Genomic DNA, 14,869 nt, shown 5'->3' on the forward strand with positions numbered 1-14,869 from the left:
TTCCTATTGTAAAGAAATAAAAAGATGCAGCCCCTTCCTTCCGATCTTGCCCCAAACTCACTGTGTTCTTTGACGGTGGCTGACCTGTGTGCCCTGCCTTAGGGATCCTCCGGGTGTGGGATGCTGCCTCGGCCACTTGTGTCCACAGCCAGTCCCTGCCCCACCTTCCTGCCCAGTCCAAAGAGGAGGAGGCTGGAGAACACAGCCTTGTGCATTGCGTACTGGTGCCCGTGAAAAGTGAGGTTGTCGCTGTGAACGCTGAACATAACATCAGCATGTACAGTGCAGAGACGCTTGAGCTCAAGAAGCAGGTATGCCTCCATCTTATTGCTTGCCCTGGGAAAGGGATGTATGTGTGCTCCATGCAGTGGTTACTGGGCCCTCTCTATCCCCACTCAGCTCTACAGCAGACATAAGCACTGGTCACCCTCCCTAGAACCAGAGGGGGTCACTCACTTTATACATCTACTCTTGCTGATGATTCTGGGTGTGAGGCATCACTTTCCTCAAATATGTCTTTCTGCCTAAGAGGCACTTGTTTCATATCTTCCATTGGCAATTTCCCCACCAACTCTTCTCTCTCTCTATCTCTCTCTCTCTATGTTACTTCCCTCCCCCAGTTTTCAGGTTACAATGGAGAGGTGTTGGATGTCAGGTTCCTGGGCCCCAAGGACTCCCATATTGTGGTGGCCACCAACAGTCCCCAGCTGAAAGTGTTTGAGCTGTCTTCCTCACATTGCCAGGTCCTGTATGGTCACACAGGTACGTAGGTGGGAAGAGCCTCCCACCCTTCCCTTGTTTTGACTACTGCAGTGTGTTGAGCATGTGCAAGCTCCTTAGGAATTATAGTGGGTGCCAAATACAGCCGCTCCATTTCTAACTGGCAGAATTTCTAACAGGAGGGCCTAATGCCTCTTTTGAAATGCTTCTTTTGGCTTCTCGGCCTTTCCAGGGCATAGTTGAGAATGCCAAAGCTTTGAAGCACTACATGGATTGGGTGCCATTGTCTGTAGGACTTTTTCCACCCTTTTGAACCCGCCCCATCATTAATAATCTATATGGTCTGTTTGAGCATTCCCCGCCTGCTGATGTCCATTCAGGTGAGGTGGACTGTCAGCAGAGACACACAGGACACACTCCCTGCAGAGGCATGGCTGGTGCTCTTTCAGCTTAAGGAGGAGGCTTCTTAACATTTGGTCAGCTAATTCAGTATGTAATGTTTGTGGATGTTCCATACCTTCTTTAACAGCAAAACTCTAGGATTTTTAACAGGTCAGCAAAGCTCTGAGTTCAGTCCTCATTTTTTAGCTCAGTTATAGTAAGTGTATAACAAGTATATTTGGTAGTACCTTAGGTACAGTTGTGAAATGATTTCTGGAAATGTATATACTGCGAGAATTGTAGCCACACCATACACACAGCACAACCAAACAGCATTTGACCATAGGTTACCTTGTTTTCTCCATTTACTTTGTGTGGTAACTTCCTACATCCCTTGTCATCTTTCTTGCAGACACTGTCCTGGGCTTGGATGTCTTCCGAAAGGGGAGGATGTTTGCTAGCTGTGCAAAGGTATTTTCTGATTGAAATTGTGTGTGTATGTGTATGATTTGTATAAAAAGCATTGGAGACTCTTGAGGCTTGAACTAGGAATCTTGTGCAGGCATGAGACTGGGACCTTGTCCTGAGAGTTTGTCCATTTAGACTTTCAGAGTTCACAGAGTTTGACTTCACCCTCTGTGACTGATGCGCTGGATGAGGCCTTTTAGTCTCTGGAAAGCAGAAAAGGGAGGGAATAAAACTTAGGGACAGTGAAAGGCACTGAAGCTGGCAGGGTACCTAAAAAGTTGATCAGAGCTGCGGTGTTTTGTGGCTGTCTGATTACACCAGGGTGGGCAAAATGTGGCCAGCAGTCCTTGGGGTTCCTACATATACCCCCCCTAAACCCCATTTTTTTAAAATGGGCTGATCTTGGGATAATCTTTTACCAGAAAAGTGACCCCAGGACCCTCTAAACCACCTGCAAATGTGGCAGTTTGCTTCCCCTAACCACCCCAAAACCCCAGAGAGGGGATCAGTCAAAACTGGACTCAGAGGTGATCCTTCTGGTGTGCCAAAGTGTGCTGCTGTAGCCCATTGAGGAGACTTGCAAGGGGGGAATGGTCTCTGCTATTGGCCACTCTTGGATTACACTAAGAACATACCTTTGTGTGCTTTTGAGGTATTTCTAATGCCTTTCATTATGTGTTCTGCTATGGGGACCCATGTTGTTCTCTGGAAGTCTTAAAAAAGAGGCTGGACAGCTTCCTTCTAGCAATGCTTTAGCTGGAGATCCTGCACTGAATGGGAGGTTGGACTAGAGGGTCTTTGGAGTCCCTTCTAGCTCTATGGATCCAATCATTTTCTCTTTCCAGGATAAAAGTGTCCGAATTTGGCTGATGTCAGAAGATGGCAAGGTTTACTGCATAGCCCAGGGATTGGGCCACGCGAACGTAGTCGGTGCACTCTCTTGCTCCAGGTACAGGAAACCTTTTTCTGTTCCCCCCACCACCACACTTCTTGCAGAAATTGCACCCCCCCTCATGTGAACCATGACTGTGAGTGCCTAATTCTGTCTTTCAGTTTACACCCTGCTCATTCTCTGCACCCCATAACAGCCACTTCTACAATCTCTCTCTCTCTAATTCTCTGGCCTAAATGCTACATTATGTGATATGGATCTCTGCTCACATAGTTATGCATGGAATGTGCTGTGCAACCTTTGTGTTGAATGTCAGTCTCACGTAACTGTGATGTGCAGCCAGATGCCCATGAAGGCGCGCGCACACACACCACGCAGTGTTTTGTTTTTTCTTACATTTTTCTCCCGTCATTTGTAGACCCTGAAATTCTACTGACCTTGCTGATGCTGCCTCTTTCCCAGCCTGTGCCTAAGTTTACTGTTAGTACATGACAACATGACAACAATGATGGGTTCACAGGGGATTAATTCTCCACCTAGGTAGTGCTTGGCTCTGTTGTTTCTGACCTTTCGTTTTAACCATGGTCTCCCTCTTCCTCCCCTCTGTTATTTCCTCCTCATTCCAGAATGAAAGAGACCTTTGTGGTCACAGCCAGCCAAGATCACACGATCAAAGTGTGGCATCTGCCTGAGTCCCTGCCTGTCAAGAAGAAAGAGTCCGAACTGGAAATCCTTGTGGCGCAGGTGACGGTGAAGGCTCACGACAAGGTAAAGCAGCCATGGAATTTAGGAGCTTACCTTCTGCAGTTTAGGAAAAGAAGGCCTCCACACCAATAAGCTTTTGAAATACACATCAAGAGACTGCATTAATTACTGTTTGAAAAATGTGAAGTGTAGGCTTTGTCTCTTATACCAGAGGTAGGCAGAATGTAGTCTGCAGGCCAAGGGACATTTTTGTGGCCTGAGGCCTTCCAGGAAGTTTAAAAAAATTCTTTCAAAAAAGTAAAATATTTTTTTGCTTCAGAATTACCCTCAAGCTCTCTAAAAGGTTGGGGGGGGATTTCCACCAGTTTGGAGACTCCCCTAAGCCCCAGGCATCAATGGGGGGAGTATTTTCACCACATTTTGAACCTACCTTAGGACAATTTAGGCCTGAAAGGCCCTTTTTGAAACACAAAGTGAACAAGTGACTTCTGCTTACTTTCTGTTTTAAAAAAGGTGTCTCCTGGGCCTAAAGTGGCCCCAAAACGTGGCAAAAATGCCTTTCTTCTCCCAAGAGGGCATTTGGGAGGAAAACACAGTGCGGGTGCGGTAGGGGTCTGCAGTCCTTCATGGTCTCCTGGAAGGGTCTAGTGTAGCCCTTTCTCCTTCCACAGTTGTTCACAGAGCTCTTTGTCAGGTTCAGTGTTCAGGAAAACAGAGCCAAAACAGATAGTTTTAGTCCTCTTCTTGACATTTCTCCATTTCTTATGTCTGCAGAATTAGCAGTTTCAAAGTGGCCAGTGGGGGCACATGTAGTCCTGGACAGATGTAAATTTCTAATCTTCTGTTCCTGATCAGAAGTGTGGCCAAGTCTCTCCCCTTCCTCTCTTGCAAGTGGATTATCCTAGCCCCTTTTCCTGCACTAACTTTAGTTTTTCCCCCCTGTGTTAACACCAGCCACGATGGACTTCATGATTGTACATCTTGAGTACAGGAAAACATGAAGATATAAACCTCACGTTATTTTAAGTATTTTACAATCAAATGTAGATGAGGTTTCTATTAGTGTTTTCCTCTCCTGCGGCTTAAAAGAGCACCTGGTTGTTTGACTGCTTTCTCTCCTCCATCCAGGATATCAACACTGTGGCCGTTTCTCCAAATGACAAGCTCATTGCCACAGGATCCCAGGACAAGACTGCCAAGCTGTGGAGCTGTAAGGATTGTGGGTTGTTGGGAGTCTTTTCTGGACACAAGCGAGGCATCTGGTGTGTGCAGTTCTCCCCTGTGGACCAGATCTTGGCCACCTCTTCAGCGGATGGCACAATAAAACTCTGGGATCTGCAGGACTTCAGCTGTTTGAAGGTAACTTGTGGGTTGGTTTTCATGCCTCCCACTTCTTGTTCATTGGCCAGAGTATTAGAATGTTACATTTTCTGTAGCCTGGATTCAGTGGTTAAAATGACTTTGGTGGTTGCCAGGTTTGGAGAAAGGCATGTATGCAGGAATTAAGGAATGGCAAAAGGTACAGTATGTTGGTTCAGAAAAAAAATCACTTTCCATGAGAAGAGACATAGAGAGGGAAGACATCTTGATAGCTAGAAACCATATCCACTCTCCTCCTAGCTTTATGGCTGTCAGAAACACTCTGTACATTTCCACTTATGCGCATGTTTCCCAGCAATCCTGATTTCAACTTCCTTGTAACTCTGTGAATGCTTTTTTCTCCCTCTTCCTTCTAGACATTTGAAGGGCATGATGCTTCTGTCTTAAAGATCATCTTTGTGAGCCGAGGTGGACAAGTGGTTAGCAGGTATAACTCTACCTTTAAAATGGCATCTGGCTAAGGTGGGTGGCCAGATCATTCACCTTCTGACCGAATCCCTGGGAAAAGCTGTTTACCTCCTATTAGAGGTTTACCTGTTACTAATCTGGAAAATCAGTATGCAAAGGGATCTTGTAGCACCTTTAACTGAAAGAAAGTTTCCACTCCACCCTGTGCATCTGAGGAAGTAGACTTAAATCTACAAGAACTCATGCTACCAACTTCATTCTTTCAGTTAGTCTCAAAGGTGCTACAAGATCCCTTTGCATTCTCTGGGTTGGTGAGAGGAGGAAGCCGTATATCTTGGATTTCTCCCTTTTGCAACCTCGAGACAAGCAAGGAAGTTGCACTCTTGAAAACAAAAACTGGTTGGTCCTATGAGTGCAGCCATTTTGACTTGCAAAGCCTTTCCTGACTCATAACCTGGGAACCATGAGTCCCCAGCCTCTCTCTTCTTACTTTGCTTTTTATTGCCTTTCCTCCCCAAGTGGCGCTGACGGTCTCCTGAAACTCTGGACAATTAAAACTAATGAGTGCGTGAAGACTTTGGACGGCCATGACGGCAAAGTGTGGGGCCTGGATGCTAACAAGAAAGACAACTTAGTGGTGACAGGCTCCAGCGATTCCCGGGTTTTGCTATGGAAGGTACAGCAGATACCAATGCCTAGCCTCCAGAACACCGTCATAGCCTGGCTGGTCTGCTTCATGTTCTTCTTCTTCTTTTTCCTCCTCTATCTCATTCTCCTCATTAAAGTTCGCTAGCACACTCCGCAACAGCTAGTACCCTTTCGCAAAAAGCATAAAGAGCCAGTCTTCTTTTCAAGCAAGTAATAATAAACAGGTGCTATTTCTAAACAGAACCAGTTGATGCTGCTTGTTTGTTTCTTCAGAGAACCAGGCCCAACGGTTTTTCAACTCCGTTGTGTTTTTTTCAGGGATTTTTGGATAGGTACAGTGGCAGGTCCCCATGATTTAGCCATATCCTCGCCCTGCAAGAAAGTTCACAATTGCTGTTGTGCTTGCATTATGAGGATATCCAAATAATAACTGATATCCTTGTGGCAAACAAATTTTATTTGGCATTCTAAATAAATACAGTGGGCTCTTGATGTCTGCTTTGGTTTGTTTCCAAGACCTTACCGTGGATATCAAACTCAAGTCCCATTATATACAGAGGGGTAGTAAATTGGTGTCCCATAAAATGGCAAAATTAAGGCATGCTTTTTGGATTTTTATATATATATATATTCAAGCCCAGGATGGTTGAATCCATGTATGTAGAATCCGTGGATATGGAGGGCCCACAGTAATCTTGTTTAAATCATGCTAAAGTGAAATTTATATGCAAAGGGATCTTGCGGCACCATTGAGACATGGCTCATGGGGGTCATGTATCTGAAGAAGTAGGCCCAAAAAGTCTATGAAAGCTCATGCTGCCAGCTTTTTTTTCCCCATTTTGTCTCAGAGGGGCTACAGGATCCCTCTGCGTACTGATATTCCAGACTAAACAAGGCTATGTCTTAACATTTATATAAAGCTGTTTTTACAGACATAAATCATGAGTTTTCCAGACCCTTATTCTTTGTGCTGAGCCTTTACAGCTCTCCAGGAGTGATGGCAGCAGGCGGGCTTTTTCCTCTGAAGCGCAACCCCAACATCATTGACTCCCTTTCTTCTTGTGGGAAGAGGTTGCGCAGGCTGTCTCACGCGAGGAAGAGATTCCTTTCTTTGCAAAGAGAGGCACCCAGCGTAATCTCTCCTGGTTCTCTGCCTTCAAGCTGCCCTTCCTTGTTCTTAGTAAGAGGAAAAACTCTGCTTGTATCAATGATCCAGTGTAGCAAACATGGGGTTTCATCCAGACTTTGCCTTTTGGGGGTTGAGAGGTTCCTTCTGGAACCTGGTGAATGAAAGTGTGTGCGTGCCAGGGGCTGGCTTTTGCCAGTTTTCCTCTGCCTCATTGTCACTTCCCACACTGTTCTTGGGGGATTCTGAGTATGGGAGGTAGAATGGCACATAGAAGTGGGGGAAGTTGACATAAGCTACGTCCTCCCTCCATGAATGGGAGTGAAGAATGGTTCAAAACCACAGTTAATGTGTGAAGAACAAGTACATCCTGAGTAGGTAGTAATTGTTGCATTTAGATGAATCACTCGGTAGGTACAGGAGGAAACTAGTCAATGGATGATTTTGAAAATCCCATTTCCAAAGCGTAGGGAGGAAATAATCTTCCTCACAGGCAAACAAGCACCGGGGTGAAGCAAGGTACTGTAGTTGGTAAAATGCTAAGAGATGGTTCAGCTGCTGTGTTAAAACTTCTCCAGCAAAAACGCTTCTTGGAGAAGCTTTGGCAGGGCCGACATCAAGCAGTGATGGTGCTTGCCTTCCCAAAGCCCCAGTTCTGCATTCATCAGTGAGATCCATACAGGGCAATTCCTTCTCTTGTTACCTTGGGGAGAACTTTTCTTGCTACTTAGTTCTCATATTTTTAATTGGCATGGCTTCCTGCATTTTTGGTTTGTTTTGCTGCATGGGATTTGGGAGTGGGAAGTGTGTATCATTAAAAATGCATTCTGAGATTGACCGCTGTGTTGGTTCTGCAAAATCTGATGGGATCCCATGTGGTTCAAGTGTTTTATCTGCATTCCCTGAGGGAATCAACCACTCCATTTGGCTGTTTTTCTCTTTCTTTTTTTGTCTGTGTTCTCAAACATGGAAAGGATGTCACCCAAATCGAGCTTGAAGAGAAGCAAGCGAAGGAGGAAGAGGAGATCCTGAAGTGAGTCTCAGCAGCTTCTAAGGCTGGGTGGGGGAAATGTCCATCAGGGTGCACATGTCTTGTGTGTGATTTTCCCCTAAGCCTTTTCAATAGTACAAAATACATGCCATTTGCCCAAATATGAGACACAGCCTGGTGAGGGATTAAAATGGCAGCTCTCAGCCTGGCTCTTTCCAGATGCATTGGACCACAGCTACCATCATTCTCTGATCACACTGGTTGTGTATGATGGAGTTGTAGTTCAGTCCAATCTGGAGGAGAGATGAGTGGGAACTGAGTTTGTATCCCTGCTCAGGCCTGCAGGCTACTACTGTGGGCAGACACTTGGCCAAACCTCTTCTCCACAATGTGTCAGAGATGGCTGTGTGTGTGTTTGTGTGTCAGTCAATGGGGAAGACCCATGTAGGTCTCCAGGGCACCTGGAAAGAAGGTCAGGGTTGTTGTAGTTGTTTGTTTTAACAGCTTTTTTTAAAGTAGCCAGTTTTAGAAATCGTAGTCAATCAGTGAGGCAAGTTTTTACATCAGTTGGGTCTACTGTAATTTGCACTTGGGGGGAAATGCAAATTTTGAGAAATCCTGTTGAAGGCAGTGTGAACCAACAACGCTATTTCATTCTTGCTCTGTGTTTCCAGAGAACAGGAGCTGTCTAATTTGCTGCATGAGAAGAAATTCCTGAAAGCCCTGGGCTTGGCTATCTCCTTGGACCGACCTCACACTGTGTTGAACGTTATCAAGGGTAAGAAAATGTTCCAGAGAGTCAGTTAATGGGGAGGGGGTCCTTTAGCAAAAGCAGACTAGTCCAGTTATGATGTTCAATCTGATTCTGGCCATTCCCTCCATAAGAAAGTCCCACTGAGTCCCATGGGGCTTACCTCCAGACTTATGTGGATTCCTCATCCATTTGAGGCCCAAACTTAAATGGTTTTTCTCCCACATTTTCTAATGAATTTCAGAGCTGTGCAATACTGAAAGAGCTGTTATCTCGCTGCTGCTACTGATGTTGGGAAAGTAGCCACAATAGTGGATGTGTTCTCTCTAGCTTGCAATGGAGGGACACCCATGATATATTAGTTTGGACTGTGCTGTACAGAATGCCCCCAGTGGCTAAAATTTGAATCCACCTTGATAGTTAAATGCTGGCATCTTCCTTTTGTTGATAAGATTTGCTATTTATGTTGGGAAGCAAGTAAGGGAAGGCATATAAGCATATCAGGAGGTGAAAAGGCACATGTACAGAACAGGTCTTTGTGTACTTGGACATAAGTGGCCCAAGGGTTCCGCTGGTCTTGTTGGAGCCTTAAAGCATTCCTCCCTTGCTTTCTTAGCCCTGCTTTTCAGAAACATCTCCCAAGATTCCCTCAGTCTCTCTGTGCATATCTCTTTCTCTGGGTTAATGAGAAGAGGAATCCATGCACATTGTGTTTCACCCTGACTGCACTCAATAACTAACAGGCAAAGAAAAAGTGTGTGACTTAATAGCAAAACTCATTGGCTGATCAGCTCCCCAAGACACAAGCAGTCCTGATCTTAAAGAATGTGTGTGATCTTCACACACATTCTTAACCTCTCTCATTTCTCTTCATGCCCCTGTTACCTTAATATTGACAGCCTGTTTTGCTTTGTTAGCCATTCTTAAGGAGAACAATGGAAGAGATGATCTGGCGAAGAACATAGCCAAACTGCGGAAAGACCAGAAAGGTTGGTTGCCTTCTTGCTAAGAGGTCTTTCTATACTCTGTGTGCATGCAAATGTGAACACGACTATCTCCAGGAATGTTAGAACACTGCCACTGGTGTCAGTGTGGTTGGCAATCTGACCTCACACATGATTCACCTTCCTCCTTTTGCTGGCCTTGAAACTATGGGCCTGCATATCTGTTTCCCTGCTTGGCAAGATGAAGGCAAGCTGTATGCCTCTCTAGCCATCCTCTTCAAAAGTGAGTTCATACTGGCTGGCAACTGGCACCTTTGTTAATGTACCTCCTTTTCCCTCATCTCTTCCAGAGGCCTTGCTGAAGTTCTCAGTCACTTGGAACACAAATTCTCGGAACTGCCATGAAGCTCAGGCAGTGCTGGAGACCCTCCTCAAGCAAGAAACTCCAGAATGTCTCTTGCAGTATGAAGGGATTAAGGGAGCAGTGGAGTCTCTTCTGCCGTATACAGGCAAGTGGCCCTCTCCCCTCTTTGCAGGTCTTCCTCCACACGCTCCTTAGCATGAGGCTCTGGCATCATCAGTTCTGTTTTTCATGTTCATTGCTTTTCCCTCTCTGTTCCACAAAACTGAAAGGAGTTCGCATGCACACACACACACACACACACACACTGCTATTCTTACAATAATCTCAAAATCCCTATGAGGTAGGATATTAAATCGTCCCAAGTTCATCCATTGACCGTTGTGACTGAGAATGCCAGGTTTTGTTCCTGCATAGCCACTGTGGTGGGGAATCATGCATGCCGCTGTGCCACCTAGGACTATATGTACAAGATCCCATCTGGTCTCAGAAATTAAGCAAGGCCAGGACTGGCCTTGGATGAGAGACCACCATGCAGGAATCCCAAGAATTGCCAGAGAGGACAAGGAAAGAGACCCTCCTGCCTGAAGCCTTGGAGGGAATAATAAGTCTGATAGGTTTTGCCCATTTGCCGCTACAACTAGCTCAGGGAGCGCCGAAGCCTGCCCCCCTTCTTGCCTCCATAGGAAAGAGAACAGCTTTTCAACTTCCATGCTTGGTTTCTCTCTTTGCAGAGCGCCACTTCCAGCGGCTGAGCCGGTTACTGCAAGCCTCCATGTTCCTCGATTTCATGTGGCAAAACATGAGGCTGCCAGATACTTCTCAACAGGATGAGGAGATGGAGACATGACCCCAAAGGGATGCAAGTGGCTATTGCAGCCAAAGAATCTGGAACTCATTTTCCACCCTCAGTTCCTTTGCCAAGCAGGAACACAGGTTGGCATTCTTACCAGAGCTGGATTTCAAAATATTTGTATAATAAATAAGGTTTTTATTTTTTTTATATTTATAAGGAGGGAAACTCCCTGACTCCTGGTTGTTTTTCAATGCACATTCTCTCCTCCCCTTTTGCAGTTTAATGAGCAAGTTTAGTTTATTTTTATGCTGAGTTCACAAGGTGAGGCAAACTTTATCTAGTAAATTTAAAACATATTAATGTGCGCGCACACACACACACATATGTATATATAGTGTCAACATACTATGTTCATTAGAGGAAAAGGAGTAAATCGCAGTAATAAGAAAGGAATCTCTTGAAATAAACACAGTAGATCTACAGATTGCAGAGCTACAAATACAACCACAATGCTAGACATATTTACAAGGCCCAAATGTCTGACTCAAGGCCCAAATGTCTGACTCAAGACCAGAAGTTGAACTTCTGGTCTTCCAAAGAACTGGAAAACTAGGGTAAGGGATCATCATGTGAAGAAGGAAGTAAATTCCCCCCAGATCCTGGAAAGGAGCACATTAAAATTCACAGAATAAACCCCAACACTCATTAAGAACCATTCCCTCCCCTCCATGACAAATTTTATTCAGCTCCCAACACCCATCCCCTCACCTATTTTAGAAAATGCTGATATCCACATATATAGCAGAAACCTCCAGTGTGTCCAGTTTGGCCAGGTGTTCCCTTATCTGGAGAGGTACTTTTCCTCTTGCACAGTTTGTCTTCTGCTTGCAAGTTTTCTTTAGGGAGTGGTGTATAAGTCCCAACTGCTTAGTTTGCCTTTTTGCTCTGCAAAGCCATTTATTTGCAGGCAGTAGGGTTGGTCCTAGGCTTCGCCATTTGGATGGTTCTCTTGGTGACGGTGGTGCATTTCTGGAGGATTTCGTGAGGCGAAGGGCGAGGGGGCACTGGGGGGCTGTATTGAGCAGGGGCCAAAGGGGACCCATAGAAAGGGTGTAAGGACCCCACAGGTTTCTTGTCGAAGCCAGGGTTGTCCCATGGCTTCTTCCCCAGGTTTGGGGAGGGATGGCCCTGACATCCAGGGGTCTTCTGGGGTATCTCTGTTGGGAGGACACTTCCCACCCTCCTGACCTTGGCTTTGGGGAGCCAGTGAGATTCCTGTTTGCTCAGGCTTCCCAAAATATCAGACAAGTTTTCTCCTTCTGTGGCCAGAAAGGAGCTTGCTGTGGCTGCAGCTGGGCCCAGAAAGCAGGATTGTGCTCTTCCCCAGAGAGCAGCTTTCCCTCCATGACACTGTTTTTCTTGGGCTGAGGAAGTCTCACTCGAGAGGCCAGGGACGTCCAAGAGGTTTGGGCTGGAGACACACAGTCCGTGGCTGGCAAGGGCCAGGAATTTGTGATGTGGGTTTCTGTATGGCTGGAGGAACACAGACGGGATGTATCCACGCTTCCCATTGTACCTGGAAGGCCAAAATGGCAGAATGGCATCACTTTCAGGTGAAAAGGAGATCCAAGATCACACTTGCTCACCTTCCCTCCCTGGTGACTATTTAGGGTGTCTTAAGAAGCTGAGTCATCCACTAATCTGCTGAGCAAGACAAAGAGTGCCTTTGGGGGTTTTGACACCTGACAGCAAGGCTCATCTAGTCTACCTCCTTTACACCACCATTGTCCGATGGCCTGACAGTTCGATGGCCAGACCACCTTACCAGACAAGCCACCAGCCACTGTCCAGTTTCTCCAGCACTTCCACCAAGACCCCAGGCTTCACAGAGAGCTCATCTGCCTCCTGGGCTTCATAAGACTCTGTGAGGTAATACAGCATCCCTAGAAGAAAAGGGGAGAGTCATTCCTGTATTGCAGCTCAATGCTCATTCTCACAAAGCATTGCATTCTACTGGCAAGGAAGGCTGAGAAAGAATGACCTGCCCATAGTTACCAATGAATTCCACAGCCAAGTCAAAACTGAGTAGATCCTGGTCCTCTCAAATACTCCAATCCAGCCAACTAGACCACATGGGTTCTCAAATCTATAAGTTGTCCATTGAAACATGATAATTTGGCACAGTGGTAGATAGCAATGACAATTTTAACAATTTTCTTCCCACTGCAAGAAAGTCTTCCAAAACCATGCCATTGTTGAGGTCTGTTTGCAGTTTGAGACATATTTTGAACAAAATTTGCATGTAGTGTTTTGCACAGAAAACAGCATTTTTAATGCAGGAAATAGCATTTTTGCACAGAAGATATCTGGCTTCAGGGGCCCTTGTGTATACCAAAATTCTTGGATACTTGAGTCCCATTAAATGAAATGGCATGGTAGGTGGTGTCCCTGGTATAAAATGGCAAAATCAAGGTTTGCTTTTTGGAAATTTATCTATTATTAACATGTTTTCAAACTGTGGATACTTGCATCCATAGTTTAAAAAAATCCACAGAGGACTGACTGTATTCTTGCTGTAGAAAATTTGGTTTTCTATGCAATGTGTGAGTTTTGGGCAGCATAACTCCCCAACATTTTCTGCACAAGAAATAATATTCCTACAAAGATATTTTGCACCGAATGGCAGAGATTCTCATCAGTCCAGATTTCTCCATCCTTTGGGAGGAGTGAGTCCTGGAACTTGTACTTTGACCAGCCCTGGCCTCTGAGAAAGATCTGGATTCGCACCTTCCTCCTTGGTTCCTTCAGCTATGGGTCCTTCCTCAGTTTCCTCCAGGTAAGAGGCTGGGAACCAGGCAAGTTGCTTCCGGTTGTTTTCTACCAGCCACCAACCTGCAGAGGAAGAAACATGGAAAATATATGAGGCATCTTTCTTTTGAATTCTGGTTTCAACGCACTGATGAGTCTTATACTCTCAGCCCCAGAAAAACCATGATAGGTTAGCTTTAGGACCACCATAAGTTGGAAACAACTGGAAGACACACAACAACAACAACAACAATAGATCCACTGCACCCCTGACATGGGATACACAGCCGCAGCTGTTAAAATGCAGACGGAGGACCGAGGCTGAGAGAAACTGGTTGAAGTGAGATCTGAACCCTGGCATTTCTAGTCTGTAGCCCAAATCTTGTAAGTCACCATGTTCTCCCTGGTCCTCCTAAGGGTTTCCAATGGAAGCAGCGCTCTCTCGTTCATTTGGTACCTGTCCGGTCCTTCATGAGCACTTCCAGCGATTCTCCCCGGAGGGCTTGGAAAGCACCGATTTTCGTATCAGTGGTTTCAAATGCCTCGATGCAAGTGTAGATTGGGGAAACGATGGGTTCTGTGATGGTCAGCATGGATGGCCAAACCGGAGCCGCTTGTTTTCCGTTTCCCATTTCAGAAGGAAAAGTGATGTTGCTGCAACAGATTGAGGTTGGGTGAAAATTTTGCTGCAAATTCCAACTTTGTCTGCTAAAGCTTTGCAACTTGCTATCTGATGCAAGCTACATTTAAAAAAAAATAGGTATAATATTAACTCAAGTCAGCAGGTCCTGTCTGAATTTGGAAGCTAAGCAGGTTCAGCCCCTGGTTAGTACTTGGATGGAGGACCACCAACAAATATCAGGTGCTGTAGGCTGTATTTCAGAGGAAGGAATTGGCAAAACCACCTCTGAGTCTTCCTTGCTTCAAGAAACCCTATTAAACTTATGGGGTCGCCATAAGTCCACAGGAGACTTGACGGCACATACGCAGAAACCTAAACAGAGCAGACCTATTGAATCAACTGGATGTATCTACATACAGACATTTACTTCAATGGGTCTAGTTTAGGTGGAGCAAACCAATGGAGTTGCAGCTATTCATAACAGTTAACTTTCTTCCTTGTAACACATTCATTGCACCTTGTAACTTGGTTACTGACCAGAGTGTGCAATAATAATAATAATAATAATAATTTATTTATAACCCGCCTGGATTCCTTGTGATTGGGCGGGCTATAAATATATTGTTGTTGTTGTTGTTGTTGTTGTTGTTGTTATTATTATTATTATTATTATTATTATTATTATTATTATTGCACACTCTGGTCAGTAACCAAGTTAGCAAACCATGGTTTGCAGTTGGCTGGCCAGCCAAAAAGGAAACGGGTTGAAGGGATTTCGAAAAAGGGATTTATACCGTCCAGGGTCTGGTCTGAAGTTGGCCAGTCAAAGCGATGGGTGCTTAACTTGCCTATCAACTGCAGAAACCAG

General features: G+C 45.3%; 2 protein-coding genes across 2 annotated transcripts in view; one reads left to right on the top strand and one right to left on the bottom strand.

The window, feature by feature from the left end:
- TBL3 (transducin beta like 3) overlaps nt 1–10,784 on the top strand; it is an 18,160-nt gene extending 7,376 nt beyond the window's left edge. The window contains exons 10-22 of the mRNA XM_042438598.1: nt 103–311; nt 621–762; nt 1,514–1,572; nt 2,415–2,518; nt 3,088–3,229; nt 4,295–4,525; nt 4,903–4,973; nt 5,474–5,630; nt 7,703–7,761; nt 8,394–8,497; nt 9,388–9,459; nt 9,765–9,923; nt 10,510–10,784. Of these exons, the coding sequence (XP_042294532.1) occupies nt 103–311; nt 621–762; nt 1,514–1,572; nt 2,415–2,518; nt 3,088–3,229; nt 4,295–4,525; nt 4,903–4,973; nt 5,474–5,630; nt 7,703–7,761; nt 8,394–8,497; nt 9,388–9,459; nt 9,765–9,923; nt 10,510–10,625 (1,625 nt within the window). The 3' untranslated portion in view covers nt 10,626–10,784. The remainder of the gene's footprint in view (nt 1–102; nt 312–620; nt 763–1,513; nt 1,573–2,414; nt 2,519–3,087; nt 3,230–4,294; nt 4,526–4,902; nt 4,974–5,473; nt 5,631–7,702; nt 7,762–8,393; nt 8,498–9,387; nt 9,460–9,764; nt 9,924–10,509) is intronic.
- A 157-nt stretch (nt 10,785–10,941) lies between these two features.
- The window catches only part of NOXO1 (NADPH oxidase organizer 1), a 6,190-nt gene continuing 2,262 nt past the window's right edge, over nt 10,942–14,869 (bottom strand). Inside the window, exons 5-8 of the mRNA XM_042437873.1 lie at nt 13,837–14,033; nt 13,359–13,463; nt 12,397–12,514; nt 10,942–12,147 (exon numbers count right to left, since the gene is read on the bottom strand). Coding sequence (XP_042293807.1) covers nt 11,529–12,147; nt 12,397–12,514; nt 13,359–13,463; nt 13,837–14,033 — 1,039 coding nt within the window. The 3' untranslated portion in view covers nt 10,942–11,528. The remainder of the gene's footprint in view (nt 12,148–12,396; nt 12,515–13,358; nt 13,464–13,836; nt 14,034–14,869) is intronic.

This window comes from Sceloporus undulatus, chromosome 8 (assembly GCF_019175285.1).
Source record: "Sceloporus undulatus isolate JIND9_A2432 ecotype Alabama chromosome 8, SceUnd_v1.1, whole genome shotgun sequence".
Lineage (NCBI taxonomy): Eukaryota > Metazoa > Chordata > Lepidosauria > Squamata > Phrynosomatidae > Sceloporus > Sceloporus undulatus.